At 42.2% G+C, this 16,189-nt stretch overlaps 1 protein-coding gene across 1 annotated transcript; it reads left to right on the top strand.

The window, feature by feature from the left end:
* The first annotated feature begins 451 nt into the window (after positions 1-451).
* bin2b (bridging integrator 2b) lies at positions 452-14,600 on the top strand. Its single transcript, XM_047584184.1, has 12 exons — positions 452-892; positions 3,554-3,634; positions 4,532-4,586; positions 4,993-5,087; positions 6,662-6,757; positions 6,906-7,013; positions 7,657-7,742; positions 8,052-8,127; positions 8,209-8,291; positions 9,239-9,902; positions 11,469-11,561; positions 14,108-14,600. Exons 1-12 carry the CDS (start codon positions 800-802, stop codon positions 14,216-14,218), a joined length of 1,641 nt encoding a protein of 546 aa, XP_047440140.1. The 5' UTR covers positions 452-799; the 3' UTR covers positions 14,219-14,600.
* The last annotated feature ends 1,589 nt before the right edge of the window (positions 14,601-16,189 follow it).

Below are 16,189 nucleotides of genomic sequence, written 5' to 3'. Positions count from 1 at the left end.
TGTGTGGGGGTTATTTTTAATCCCTTAGCTACTCATTGGGGTGGGTCAAATGAGCAATGGGCTGCTAACCTAGCACGTTGAACCCGGCAGTATTAAGAGTGTACCAAAAAAAAATATAAATAAATAAATAAATAAAAACTAAATTTTAAAAAATGGGAGCAGGCTACAGTCTTTTTATTTTATTTTATTTTATTTTTATTAATTAATTAATTAATTAATTTGTTTAATTCATTATTTATTAGTAAGACTGCCCATGAATGGCCTCGTGCCGCCTCACCTGCCCTGCCGACGTCACGCGTGCTGACTCAGCGCCCGATCACCGGAGCGAGCGTAATTTACGCGCATCGTTTTCAGGTGAGCTGTGGGACGGCTTTACGGGACAGCAGGTGGGATGGGGTGTGCTGTTTCTCAAGAGCACAGACAAATTTCCTTTTGTTTTGTTTTCCAGCTGATTGTGACACGCAGAACCAGTTCAGTATAATTCCTCTAACAAGTTTGAACAGGACTCTCTCCAGCTGCTGCTGCTGCTGCTGATGATGATGAAGATGATGACGGAGTCGAGCCGCACGCTCCTGCGGGGCTGACCCTGAGTTCCGCCTCTACGCGTGGGCGTCAGTGTGAATGTGTGAGCGTGCGTTTCTGTGTCTTGACATGTGTCCTGTTTACTCCACCTCCGCCGCCTTGAGCTGAAAGTCAGTTGTGCCGCGACGCGCCGAGGGAGCAGACGAGAGAGGCGGACTGAGGAGAACAACCACCACCACCACCACCACAGAGACAGAGACAGAGACAACAGCCGAAGATGGCAGAGAACAAGTCGGGCCAGAACCTCCAGGCTGGAGCCGGAATCTTCGCGAAACGGGTCCAGAAGTCTCTGAATCGGGCCCAGGAGAAGGTGAGCCCACGAAAACAAAAGTGCATTGATAATGACTCCCACGTTTCACTTCTCAGTTTGCGCTCGCTGCGTTGTCAATATGGGTTTGGTGGCGCACGAGGCGGATTTCATTCGAGCTTATTTTGAGTGGCATCCAGGTTTTAGAGCCGCAGGGAGGTCGGGATTTCTCTTAAGAGTCACTTTAGGCAGCTTCTTTGTAAAGATATCTGATGGGAGGTGTGGTTTCTGGAGAACCACACCTCAGAAGAAACAGAAGAAACTTCTAAGTTACTTTTGCAAATTGTAAAGATGTCTGTTCTGCTTATACATAGTGTCATCTGTGGCTGCCCTACCCCCCAAAGTATGTACCAATATCTAGGTGTGCACCAAAGTATAACAGCATGAAATCACGCCATGCCTGCTAAAAGGAGCTCACGATGAACCGTTAGAAACTTTGACACTGACCGCAAGAGGTTAAATACTCTCTGTTCAGCGCACCACACTATAACTCCATTACTCTCAGCCTCGTCCACCTTTTGACATGTCCACGTTTGAACGATTGGACCTTTTGTGGGTTCGAGCCGCCTCATTAATAAACCAGTAGCTTGGACTTTCCCAGTGTGAGCTCTAGTCGTTGTTTAGTGCAGTACAGCTGTATATGCGGACACACAAAAGCTGCCACTTCCTGACTCTGCACTTCCTCTCGTTTTCTGTGTCTGTGGTTGACTTGTTTGATTTCGCTGCTCCACCTAAAAGCAGCAGCAGCAGCAGCTGCAGACATCTTTGCAAGTGCTATTTGGAACTGAGACTTGGTGATTTTGGAGAATGTGGGACTTTTTTTTTTTTTAGGATTGTGAAAAATTGCAAAGGTGGAAGTGATAACAGGGGCCTTTGTGTGCAGATTTGGAGTTAAAGGTCAGATGGTGTGTCATTCAGGCTTTTCAAACAGCTGCAGGCACTGGACTGTGAAGGACACCATAATTACTAACCGTGTGTGTCTTGTTTTGGTGAGCCGCAGTGTGGTGGTTCTGATGAATAATCATCAGCTGGTCAACAAGCTTGTTTACGTGAGGTTTATATTGGCTTTATGTTTACATCTGTATCAGTCTTATCCTCATAGCACGACTATAGATGTCATCTACCCACCAATGTCTGGCTCAAATGACAAAAAAAAGTCATATAGTACATTTCCTTAATGGTACTTTACAGTTTTATCCTGGAAAACAATTTAGAAATGAGATGACTCATGCTGCACCCAGGGGCGTGTACTAATTCTGCATCCAATCGAAGGCCTTCTTTAAGTAGTTTAATGTGCTTTTAATGGCATTTCTGTTCTAAAGTTTATTTTTTTTCTTCTCAATGACTGACATTTAAAGGAATACCTCCTATATATTCAATATTGTGCTTATTTAATATCACACTGTCAGATATACATCATGCATATACATAAACTGTCATGAATAATGCAGTGTAACCATGCATTCTTCTCGCTTGTCCAAATTCGACACCTACGTTACAAAGTTCTTGAGTCACGATACGATACATTATTGCGATATAATGATATTGCATGTACATCAGGTGCCAGTGATAATTCATTGGACAAATTAAAAAACAAACAAAAAAAAAACAGTATTAATCCAAATGATCCATTTCCAGTTTATTGCACTTGCACAGAAACGTGGTGGTGGAGGTGAGGAAGTCGTTCACGATCGGCCCAAAACATGAATTTTTCTTTTTCCTTTAAAATCAATATTGTATCAGAAGAAAAATATTGCAGTATCCATATTTTTTCCCACCCCTACACTTTACCCATCATGCAAATCAACTACCAGTTCAATGGGAGATGCGTCATGCTAGTAACAGCTAACTTAGCCACAAGCTACAAACCTTGAGTCAAAATGAGGAGCTGGCGACAGAAGTGCTTCCTTCTCTTAGCTGTTGGCTAGTATCAGACTGTTTGTGAGCATTTCCAAAAAAAGAAAAACAGTTTTACCTGCACATTCCTGCACCGTGGCACTAATTGGACTCCGTACAGTTTCAGCCTGTTGTCCATCTCGAGAGCGATGTTGATGTCAATGAACCCGTCCATTGAGGAGAATGGAAGTTTTAGAAAAAATAAAATATGAACACGGGGCACACGCAGGAAGCTCTTCTCATTTTTCATCATCTGTTCATCTCATTACGTGAAAGTTTCAACGGTGGCGCCATGGTCAGGTGGAGTGAAAACACGTAGCCTGAGTCAGCTCTGGATTACTGTTTCTTCTTCTACTCAGAATCATACTTACTTCATTAATTACTTAACTCATCGCAAGGGGGATTTACTTGAGTGCTTTACTGCTGCCTAGACTAGACCCCAGACCGCAGACCACAAGAGCTGTGATTGGAACAACAAGCAAAATTTTGCCAAAAGTTTAAGTCACTGTTTCTGTCAGTGCACAGCGGTGTAGACTCTGAGCGAGCCAGAATTATTTATTATTAGCTCATCGCCTCTCAGCCTTTTCTCCACACCTGCAGATATTTATCATATTTGGTTTTCCATTTGACTTTCATTTTTGTTTTTTTTTCCACATGTGCAGTATCACTTCCCAACATTTCGGAGTTCCCCTTTATTGATTCAAGAAACTCGTATGCATCTATTTTTAAAGTTTTCTCACTCTGATCTGTTCTGCGCTCCTCTCTCAGGTCCTCCAGAGACTCGGTAAAACCATGGAGACCAAGGATGAACAGTTCGAGCTCTGTTTCCAGAACCTCAACAAGCAACAGGTGCTTCAACTCACAACCATTTTCACACGAGGAGGTGTCTCGATGTCATCATTTCACATTTTTTTTTACCAAACTTCTCAGCTTGTGTGAACTTTGCAGTGTAAACAGGAAATACTCTAAACAGGAGGCTGGTTTTTGTCATATCCTTATCCATTCTTCATCAGCACTGCTTGTTACGCTTCCCCTAGAGATCTCTGTGGCAACATCAATGAAACGAGATAGGATGGGCTCAAGTTTACATTTGCGAACTGCTTGTAAACCAGCGGCAGCTTTAGTTTGGGAGAGGGTTTAAGAGGCACGCTGTTTAACTTTGAAAAGAGGAAGAGTCGCTCTTATTGTTTAATGTAAGAAAAGCTGAGTGCAAACCCAACAAATTGCACCTTCACCCAGTGCAGCACAGTCGTGGTTACTGGTGTGCACAGCCGTACCCGTGTAAATAGATATCTTCTTTATTGTCATTATGACAACACGGCGAACTCCCGGCTCAAAGGCGCACACGCATTACACAGACGTTTTAAGTAAAACACTTAAAATAGCCGGCACTGCCTCTGTTTAAGTTAAGTCTTTTAAGTTGCTCTAAGCTAATCCGGGCCGACAGGAAGGACGTCTTAACGCTGACGTGGCGTGCTCGCGTTCACTTCACTACGACCACATCAAATGTTAATTTAATTTAAGCTTGGCGCAGAGGTCAGACAGTCAGGTATTGTGATTACACGCATGCGGATGCAGAAAAGGTTACGGCTGCAAACGAAACACCGCCTTCCTATATGAGCACACTGATTTTTATCCTTTAGGCTGCGAAGGAAATGATACAGCATGAGTGGGTCGGATGCCCCGTGCTGATACTGTAGCTGGGTGGCACTTAACTCTTTTCTCTGCTTTTCCTTGTGCACACAGATCGACGGAAGCAGGTTGTACAAAGACGTCAAAGCCTACCACACAGCAGTGAAAGGTAGGTTTTAAAAACACACGCTGCCTATTCAGACCCGCAGCACTCTTTGCTCAAGAGAGTTTAGGGAAGTGAATTTCTTCTATTCTTGGCTCCTGTTCGACTTTTGCAATTCTGTCTACGTTGCCAAGTTGTACGAAAACAAACGAAACCCGTTGGTGAAAAAACAGCTGACGCAGCATTGCACATGCGTGATTCACGAAGAAAACTGCTGCGTTCCTCGTCCTGCATTGTTCCTGAATTGTGGGCTCCAGGCAGGAAATCGGTGTTGTTCCGAGCTTCTCGACGTGGGTGTAGCAGCAGCAGCACCGCAAACCACGAAAACAATGTGCTGTGCATGCAGCTGGGGCAAGGTGATAAGCTCCTAATGGAGTCCAAACTTTAAGATTCTCTTTTCGTTCTTTTCCAGCCGTGCACGAGACGTCCAAGCGGCTGTCCCAGACGCTGCGAGACATCTACGAGTCGGATTGGAACGGAGTGCAGGACCTCGCTGTCATCACCGAAGTACGACCGGGATGGGTTTCTGGGAATATTTGCTTCTGTCCTAATATTTGGTTCAGGCTTATTTTGGGGGAAATAATCTACGTTACCATGAAAATATATACTGCACTTCAAGACCAGACTGGTAAACAGGCATAATTAACAATCTGGTTGACATATTATCACTTGGCAAAGAGATAAGTTTCACAGTCTCCACCCATTCATGTTGATAATGAGAACATTTCTTTGTCGCCCGTTTAGTTTTGAACAGGCATAAATAGTATGTTTGTCACCACAGAGATATATAGTGATAAATTATCTTCAAACACACTCCACCCTCGCTCTGCTCAAAAAAAAAAAAAAAAAATCAGAAAATCTAACTCCAAGCAAAGTTGAAAAGATAAGAAAGTTAAGCATTCTGATTTCTCACTTCATTAGAATCACGAGTGCCTCTTCTTAGTACACAGCATCATTTTCTGGGGCCATGCAAACCATGCAAATTATTCCACAACATTCACTCATCATGACAATAAAATTTACTGCAGTAATTCTTCTCTCAACTGGTAGAAAATGTTGGAAACATCTTATTCATTCATTTATGCATACATGAATGAATGATTATGTATGAGGGGTCTATGAGCCACACTCAGTTTTGGTCAGAAGAAGTCAGAAGACTGTGCTAGCACTTCATTGGGATTGGCAAGCAATGACATAGTCCTACAACCAATCAGAGCTACTGTTGAAAACAAACTCAACTCCACTCACCATCACCTCATAAAACCTGCCCATGTGGTTCGATTGACCCAGCAATTAACTATAAATCCAGTTCATGATCAGTTCTCCAGAGACTTTAGGCCAAATTTCCACCACAAAAATTTGTGGGCTGGGAAGTTGGTTTGGCTTCTCGGCTGGAGGAGGAGAAGAAGGAGTGGAGTCACAAAATAAATACAACGGCAAGTGACCAAGGGAGTAGGTCTGATTATGACATTGATGGGAACACAAAAGTTCTCCAAGACAGCACTCCTGAAAGCTTTCTTCATTTGCAAACATTACAATAATGTCACGTAGAGCGGATCAATCAAGCAAATGAGAAAAAAAAATCAGTAATCGTCATGTTTCATTCATAGAGTGACAATTTTATCTAGGTTAGACAGCTTGTATTGATAGTTGTAGTGGTGACCTACCATAAAGTTTGATATATATATATATATATATATATAGTTCCCTGGACATAGATCAGGCATAACATTATGACCAGTGGGAGGGATATAACAGGCAGTAAGTGAACTTAACGTTGCACAAGTAAGGATTTGAGCGAGTATGATTAGACGAGCAGGTCAGAGCATCTCCAAAACTGCAGCTCTTGTTGTGTGTTGCTATCAGAAGTGATCCAAGGAAGGAACAGTGGTGGACATGACCCATTGTAGTGAGCACATTGAGCACTCATTACGAAAGCTTTTTATGAAGTGAAACGGCGTCCGTGTTCTCCCTTCTGAAACATCCCTCTGCTAAAATAAGAATTAGGTTTAGTTCATTAGTCCGAGAGCTACAGAAAGTGTTTCCTCTTACACTGACGGAACACGACCTGTGTCTTTTAGAGTGAAGACCTGCTGTGGAACGACTTTGAAGAGAAACTAAACGACCAGATTGTCCGCACCATGGAGAACTACACAAGCCAGTTCCCTGAGGTCAAGGTAAGCTGATGCTTTCTAACTCGAATCACTTCGTGCAAAATTGCCTGCAAATGCTACAGTGGCTGTAGTGGCTTGGTCTCACATACTACCTATCTGACATTTTTACATCCTCTTTTTCACTGTGGAAAAAAAATTGTGTGTTTTTCAGGAACGAGTGGCTAAACGTGGCCGCAAACTGGTGGACTACGATTCATCACGCCATCACCTGGAGGCGCTGCAGAGCGCCAAGAAAAAGGACGAAGCCAAAATAGCCAAGGTAGCATCACTGATAAAGTAACAACCATAGGCTGCATACATATGGACGACGGAGCTGCTCCTCTAAAGTGAAGCCGATGCATGTAGAGCTCCCCCTGGTGTCTGGCTGCAGTATAAGGTCATAAGCTCCACCCATTCCATGTTAGTGGGCGGGACTTTGGCCAAACTAAAACCCTAAAATACACGTTAAATACATTTAGTTCAAGGATGGTTTCTGTTCTTAATTGGCGCAGGATGTAACATGATGGCGACCACCAGTTGCCATGCCAACTGCTTTGTAAAGTGGTCCCGTTGGGTCAAGAAAGTTGTTGTAGTATAATCCAACATTTCCTTGTAACTGGTTGAGGTAGAGCAGAGCGTAGTATTAATTAAACAAAAACACAAGTGAGTCTGGAGGAAGTGTGGTCAGGTCTTCGATATCGTAGCCTTACTCTCGTACCGTACTGATCAGACTCTGGCTCCAAAGTCGCATGATGGCGCCGCCCGTATCCTCGGGAAAATAGCGTCTGTTTGGCCAATGCAAGGAAGTGGAGACGCGGCATCCATATTTATATACAGTCTATGTTAACAACACAGTGATGGTTGGAAGGTGTCGTTTCAACTGTGAGTCGTTGTTAAATGCTCTTTCAAATCCTCTTTTACAGGCAGAAGAGGAGTTCAACAAAGCCCAAAATGTCTTTGAAGAAATAAATAAAGAGCTGCGGGAGGAGCTGCCTGTTCTCCATCAGAGGTGAGCTGAGCTGTGGTCGGTCCTAAACGAGAGGAAGATGAGAAATGGCAGAATATTTTTGTTGCTTTTTTTTAAGCCTGGAAAACTCACCTCAGCAATGTGTCAATGAAATGTTTAGTGCACAAAATCTAGGATTCTACTCCTGCACATGTTCTATACAAATAACTTTCAGTTTCAATTTATGCAGGAAAAATTCTGATGTCCTTTTATTTGAATTATTTTGTGTGCCAGTGACGCGATGTCTGCAAATCCCTTTGTTTGTAGTTTGTATTGCGCTAAATATTTAACTTCCTTTTTTTGTCCCTGCAGTCGGATCGGTTGCTATGTGACGGTTTTCCAAAACATATCAAACCTGAGAGACGTCTTCTATAAGGAAATGAGCGTGGTAAGATAAGACAGAGATTTGATATCAGTTATATTACTTTCATTGTTGTGAGACTTACGACAGGAAAACTCTGTGTTACAGCTGAACCGTGAGCTCTACAACGTGATGAAGAAGTTAGAGACTCAGCACTCGGGCAAAGCTTTCATCATCAAGGGCCTCAGCAGGTAAGACGATTACAGGGTTCCCAATGAAAAATGACTCATCTTGTAAGTGGATGACACTCGTCCTCTTAAAGATGAGGCCAAAAGTATCGGAATTAAAAGCTCAGTTGAGAAGATGTGAAAGAAAATAGTTCTTGCTTCTACTTTTGTTTTTTTTAACTTTATTTATTTGAACACAAACACGGATAGAGTCCTCAATGTTCATAAAAGCCATGAAAATCTTCAAGAGGTATATGTCCCTTTTGCTGAGGTCTTCTGGAAAAATATGAAGATACTGTACCACACTCCCTCCAGCACGAACGCTACGAACCACTGAATTTGGACTTCTGGTCCGGTGTAACATACACCTTTAGTGCCTTTTGAATCATAAGCATAAAAAAAATATCTGCATTATTCTAAAGGGTTTCTCTAAAGCCTGGCTCTCCACTTTGGGGCCTTGCACACTATACTCTCATTTAATAGTATTTATTGGTGCAGTTCCACTCCTGACCAGAGAAAAACATTGTGATACATCGGTGGTAGGGTGGCGCTATTGAGCTCCTGTCAACTCAAATCCTGTGAGGTGAAGAAGACCAGGAGCCATGACCAGTGTCATTCATTTTACAGAATTATTTTGTGCTAGTGTTTATTTTGCACAGGCATGCTGTTTATACCCATATTTAAATTGATGTACTACAAAATTAAAATTAAGATCTTGGGCCCCCCACAGCAAAAGTCTTTGGGAAAGGTCTGAATAATAACGTAGATTGTAGTTTTCTTCAGTTACTATTGCCTTTGTCTGCAATCTTATCAGTCATTCAGGAAATTATAACAGTACACATTGTGCTGTGTGTTGTCTTTGGCACCACAGTGACCCTGGACAAAACCAAAACAACAAGAATGTTTTCATGGTCAGGAAAAGCTGAGTCAAAAATGTTTTTTTCTTTTCTTTTTATTTACTCTTCAAACAGCTCAGCCAGCAAGTCAAAGAAGAGAAAGTCCCTGGTAATCTCCAACCCCATCCCCTGTAACACCGCTTTCCCATCCGACCACGTCTCCTTGCATTCCTCCACCCAAAACGGCCAAGACGCCGGGTCCTCCTCCCCCGTCCAGCGAACTCCGAGCATCTCCGAGGAGAGCAACCCCCCGGACAAGAGCAGCGTGGCGTCCAAAGACGTCAGCTCGTCCGACTCCGACCTCAGCTCCAGCGGCACCAACACGCCCCACAGGCAGTCGGTGTGCGACAACGAGAACAGCGACAGCAGGAGCGCAGCCGGTCAGAGTCTGGAGGAGGCGGAGGCGGAGCACGCCGCCACCCAGTCCGATGACTCCGGGGTGGGCGTGCCCAAGTCGGAGGCCGCGAATCCGGACGCGACCAATCCATCGGATTCTGCAGACAGCGACGCCACGCAAAGTCCCGACCAGGACGCCGTGAGCGAGCCACCGGCAGACGAGGCGAAGACCAAACCCCCGCCGGTCCCAGCCCCTCGTCAGTCCTTCCAGTCCACAGACAACCGCCCTCTGTTATCGGCCGAGGGGCAGGACGAGGCGGAGGAAGAAACCGACGCCCAGGAGGCCACAGCTGAGTCCGGAGAGGACCCCAGTTCCCACAATCCACCAGGCTTCCTTTACAAGGTACACAGCTAGAAGCAGTTATTCTCTTTATAATAATAGTGTGCAGACATTTATCAGCTGAATCTGAAGCTGTAAATCTGTCCAAAGTTTTATTATACTTTCATAGCTCTAATCAGACACTGGCTAATGAATAAAGTTGTCTCCGACCCTACGACTTGGTAGAGACAAAAAACAACTAAAGGAAACATATACATACACTTAGATTTCACAACATAAATAAATGCTGAACTTTAACATCCTGAGACCCAAGCATTTGTTTGCGATGCATCTAAATTAAGATCTTAAAATAAGATTAAATATTATATATATTTAGGTATTTGGGATTAGTAGGACCTAAGAAGTATAAAAAAATAAGCATCATCTTTGAACTGGAAGTAGTAGTAGGGATTATTTCACTCTATATATGTCATCAATGTGAACAAAAATATAAAACTGTTTATTTTAATGCAAAAAAAGAACTGGAAAACGATGAATCCCAACGTCCTCAAATGAGGACTTGTGAATTTGTTAAATTTTCATGTCATATCAAACTAGAAACGTTAATAAGCATAAATAAACAGGTCTATTGATCCTTTGCTGCCAGCACATGGCAGGTGAAAGTGTCTGTAGCTTAAAACTCTTACATGGTTAACCATTAACTTTCCATTTCTCAGCACAAAGTATTACTTCTTCTTTCAGCTCCAGAGCAACTTTGATAGACTTGAGTTGTTTTTTTTAAATATGAGAGACTTTTTAAAGTAGACTCAGCACTAAAGCAAACAACAACTTTATTTTTTGCTTAACTGTAGAAAGTGAAGATACATGAGAGGAAATTGAGACTGTGGCTCACAGGGTTTACTCCGTCTGCGCAACAGACACCACTTCCTCATTTCTGCACACAGAGACATGTATCAGAGATTAGAACCAGGACAGTCTCCAGCGTTACTTTAAAGGGCTCAATCAACCAGGTTATATGTAAAAATATAAATAAATTAAGAGTCAGGTTTTTCCAGGTTGTGGGAGATTATTTGAGCAGATCTGTGAGCAACACAAACCAAATGTGATATCAATATAATATATAATATTTTTTTTATTATTTATTGAAACAAATAAATACATACCTACACATATTCGAAATATATACATATAAATGCAGATTATACAAAGGGTGCAACCAACCGGTGTGTCCAGATACAGCTGTAAAATGTTTCCTTCTTTTCATATAAAACTCTTCCTTATCTGTCAGCCTGTTACGCAGCTTTTCAGAGGAAGAAATCTTGGCCGTTTCATCAAAACCTCTCCCTCACTGAAATATCTCCTTTCGTTTTCCAATGTCGCAACATTATCCTGCATCCAGTACTTAGTGCTGTTCTGCACCATGCGATCTGGTGGACGTTTAGTCCACTTCCCTTCAGTGCAGACGACGTCACAGTATTAATAAAGGAGATAATCTTAGACCAGAAAAAAATCTATCATGGGGCATGAATGCAACAAATGTAAATAAAGTATAATGATTTTAATGAAGTGTCAAATTACCAGACGTGTGACTTTAAAAGCAGCATTAACGCGCGTCCTGTTTTGCACCAGGGGGTGGCGACAGAGAGCCACGCAGCCACAGAGGACGGCCAGCTCCACTTCGAGCAGGGAGACGTCATCCTGGTGCTCGACGCAAGTCTTGAGGTTTGTGTGTGTGTGTGTGTGTGTGTGTGTGTGTGTGTGTGTGTGTGTGTGTGTGGGGGCTTCCTGTAAACTCTGGACATGGATATGTCATTTAGCCCACTACACTACGGGGGTTTGTTGTTTTTGGTTTAGCCTTTATGCACAACCTGCTACTGATTAACATTTTTAATGTCACGCTTACTTTCCCCGGGTAAAAGAGATTTCAACTGCAGATAAAATGAACTCTGACATCAAAACCTTCACATTTAAAAATGTCTTTTCGCTGAAAGACATCTGGGGCCGTACTGTCAAAACATCTCTGGGCTAAAAAGAGCTCCCAGCTGACTGAGCAAAGAGAGCGTATGAAATAAGGGCCGACGTTGTTTTACAAATGGTCGAAGCACTAAAAGTTGCTCCTCAGACTGAAATTAGAGGCGGCTCAGAGGACGCCCGGGTCACTGAGACCTGCTCAGATCAAATCAAGTCAAATCCTGTGGGCAACTGACAGCAGATATTAGTGTCAACACATTGGGAAAATAACAGAAATCGGAAAAGACAAAGCTCCCCAATGTAACACTGGACATAATGGGTTGCACTGCAGTTGAACTTGGCACATATCCTTCATCAGTGCCAGGCACCATTGCATCACCTCCTGTTTCCAGATCTACTTGGGAACAGACTTCTTGTCTGTATCTCCACAGATCTAGGTTCCTTGTATTTGTGCAACTTGTAAGATTAAGATTAAGAAAACCTTTTATTTGTCCCGCAGTGGGGAAACAACAGAATACAAGAGGCTATAAAAGTTAAATAATAGCATAAAATGGAATAAAAAAGGTGCACGTACAGGGGTTTGAACTGCACAGATGGACCAGGTGTAACTGGGTTATGAGGTTTTACACAGTAAATAGTACAAAACTCTTGATATGTGCAATATTACTGCACCTCCAGGTTTAAAACTTTTACCGCGTGCTGCAACGGAAATAGCATAAATAGCCAACTACTCTTAATAGGAACTGCATTTATTATTGACTCCTACTGTTGTTTACTCCTTGATGAGCGGCTCTTCTAGTTTTAGCACATTATAGTCCATGCAGTGTGTTTTTATTCCATGACGTGCACACGCCTGTTCTCCCAAATACATGAATTCAACTGGATGGAGTGCTGCTCTGTTTGGTATTCGACAGGTGCTATTTTAGGCTGCGTGGCCTTTAAATTTTAAACATAGTCTGCAATAAAAAAAGGACATTAAAAACTGTCATGCAACACTTGATATGATTTAAATTTTTTTCCACACTCACTGAAAAGCCGAATTCAGAATAAATTCAGAAACACGAGGTCATCCGCAGCAAAAGGGTCCGACCAGAGTTCTTTTAGTTCTTCTGTGAAGGAATAATTTATCGTTATTATCAGGTGAAAACAGCGAAATATAGTTTTGCAGCTCTTTGGTTCGGGAGCAATAGAAAAATGTAAAACTATAGCAGCTATACACCATAAAATACAATATACGCAATAAAAGCACAAAGACGCATGGAAATGAACTGACTTGGTACAATGAGGGAGAAATGGCAGCGTTTAAAATAGTAAACGATTGAGCAATAGTGCAAATGGTGTCTACGTTCGTGCAGATTGAGCGTAGGTGTCACTGTGATGTCACAATGTTAGCTGGAGGCAAAACAGGGTGAAGCTGGAGGCAAACACGCTGTATTTTTGGTGCCAAAACTAAAAAATCAGAAACACTAACTTGGAGTTTTATCACATATCAGCCACTGCCAGTTGTAGACAACTTTTGTTTGGCTTTGAGGATTAAAAGGAAGGATTGGAGTGAGACAATCATCAACAACGTGCACATTTCTCATCAGCTCAAATTAATATGTTTCAGCCGGGACAACGTTATGGGTTAGAATGAATTGTGACTGAAATTAAGTTCATCATTATTTGAGGAACTCTCGTTACACGTCAATGCTAATAGTTAGATAACGAAGTTCCACATTGATTTCACTTACTTCTTGTAATATATTTGTTTAAGAGACTTCACTTGATAAAGACAGACCAGACTTCGTCCCCTTTGTGTCCTCCTTTGGTCAAATCGTCCAACCACTGAGTGAGACTGAAGGGGTCGGTGAATATAGTCCCATCAGTCAACTTTTTAAAATAACACTCACAGTCTCTGGGAGTGACTGTATTAGTTTATATTCTTGAAATATGCTAACCGCCATTAACAGGCTATTGTGTTTGAGATGTTTTGCTTCCGGTTAAGCCCCGCCCCTCAAGAAATGTCACATTGTTTACAAACCGTGAAAAGGTCTTTAAATATGGGGATTTTTGCCCAGCAGGTTGAAGGTGTGAGGTGTTTTTTTTTAGTCTTTTAGTTCTGAATTTAATAACTTCATATCTCTTCCCAGAAGGCTGTGTATGATTCTCAGTGTTAAACTTTTTTTTTTGTCGTTCCCTTTTATAAAGCAAGAACCAAAAGCAAAATTCTGGAAGCGACTAACACCATACGTGATCAGAGCGTGGATTAGCTTCGCTGAGAAACTGACATGTGTTTACTGCTTGTGTCTCAACAGGAAGGCCTAGTGAGGGGGATAAGGGAGGAGAGCTGGAACCAGCACCACGATCTAGAAAATCACTCTGGGGTCTTCTCAGAAAAGCTCATTCAGCCCGTTGAGGCAGAGTGAGTCTCTAATGCGTGTTTTTTTTTTTGTTTTGTTTCGTTTTTTTTTTTTTTTTTTCTTTCCCCTCATCTATCAAGCAGTTTTGGTGACTCACACACAGGGAGTGAACCCATATGTTTTGGGTGCAGAAGCTGTACAAACAGATGAGCACAAGGTCCCACGTGGTTTTTGTGCTTGCTGCGATGTTGCAACTCATGGAACAAAAGCTAACGCGCCTGAGAACATTTTGTAAGGGATGAAGAGATGCTTGGAAATCTTACAGTATTTTGCCTTTTTTTTGTGTTTTTCAATTCTTTTTTTTTTTTGAGACACTGTGAACAAAATCTTTTAAGCTGATGTTATAATCACGTTTTAAATTTCCTAATAAAGTTCTAAATAAAAGAGATGATGGTCTTCTATCACATTTTAACCCAGCTTGATGCCATTGATCAGAGAACTTTTTGAACTAAGAGAACAGAAGGGGGCATGCAATGGTTTTGCAAATAGTGGATATTGTTGCTGCAATGGAGATAAATAGGCTGAACTTGAGAAAGAGCTGCGATGATTCAATCAGTGTGAAAATGATGTCAAGACCAAGAATGAGGAGATTTGACTTTCCTCTATGGGTGGAAAATAAGGAACTAAATCAGCCAATCACATGGCTGCAATTCAATGCATTTATTCATGTAGAGGTGATCGAGACAACTTGAAGTTGAAGTTCAAAACTGTCGCTCAGTTTTCTCTTTTTCAGACCATTCTCTGTAAATCCTAGAGATGGTTGTGTGTGAAAATCCCAGTAGATCAGCAGTTTCTAAAACACTCAGACCAACAACCAGACCACGTTCAAAGTCACTTAAATCCTCTTTCTTCCTCATTCTGATGCTTGGTTTGGTTGTGTGGACGAAAATGCCTTGTTGGTGTGAGAGGTCAGAGGAGAATGGGCAGACTGGTTGGAGATGATAGAAAGGCAACAGTAACTCAAATAACCACTGGTTCCAACAAAGGAATGCAGAATACCATCTCTGAACGCACAACACCTCCAACCTTGAAGAAGATGGGCTACAGCAGCAGAAGACCACACCGGGGGCCACTCCTGTCAGCTAAGAACAGGAAACTGAGACTACAGTTCACACAGGCTCACCAACACTGGACAATAGAAGATTGGAAAAACGTTGTCTGGTCTGATGAGTCTCGATTTCAGCTGCAACATTCAGATTTCAGGGTCAGATGTTGGAGTAAACAACGTGAAAGCATGGATCCATCCTGCCTTGTATCAACGGTTCAGGCTGGTGGTGGTGGTGTAATGGTGTGGGGGATATTTTCTTGGCACACTTTGGGCCCCTTAGTACAAACTGAGCATGGTTTAAATGCCACAGTCTACCTGAGTATTGTTGCTGACCATGTCCATCCCTTTATGACCACAGTGGACCATCTTCTGACGGCTACTTCCAGCAGAATAATGCACCATGTCACAAAGCTCATATCATCTCAAACTGGTTTCTGGAACATGACGATGAGTTCACTGTTCTCCAATGGCCTCCACAGTCACCAGATCTCAATACAGTATTTCACCTTTAAGATGTGGTGGAACGGGAGATTCTCATCATAGATGTGCAGCTGACAAAACTGTGTGATGTTATCATGTCAATGTAGACCAAAATATCTGAGAAATGTTTCCAACACATTGTTGAAGGTGTACCTAATAAAGTGAGTGTATATGGTTATAATAGATACAGTTATAAAACTGAAATGTTTTTCTCTGACACATTTACCTGAGCACATGGAAATTGTAATACTTTCATGTTGTTTACGCCAAGAAGTTGTTTTCACCACACTCTGAACGTGGGGTATTGCCAAGGTTTCTGGTTAATTTGTATGTGTGTTACCTTGATATTGTGACACAAAAGCAGAATAATGAATATTATTTCCTGTCTGTGTGCACTCCTCCCTCAACTTCCTCAGTAAGCTTCTACTCTTGGTTTCTTTCTGTTGCAG

Source organism: Mugil cephalus, chromosome 4 (genome assembly GCF_022458985.1).
Source record: "Mugil cephalus isolate CIBA_MC_2020 chromosome 4, CIBA_Mcephalus_1.1, whole genome shotgun sequence".
NCBI classification, from domain to species: domain Eukaryota; kingdom Metazoa; phylum Chordata; class Actinopteri; order Mugiliformes; family Mugilidae; genus Mugil; species Mugil cephalus.
The sequence above is the reverse complement of the archived record's forward strand: the minus strand, read 5'-3'. Positions and strand labels throughout refer to the sequence as shown.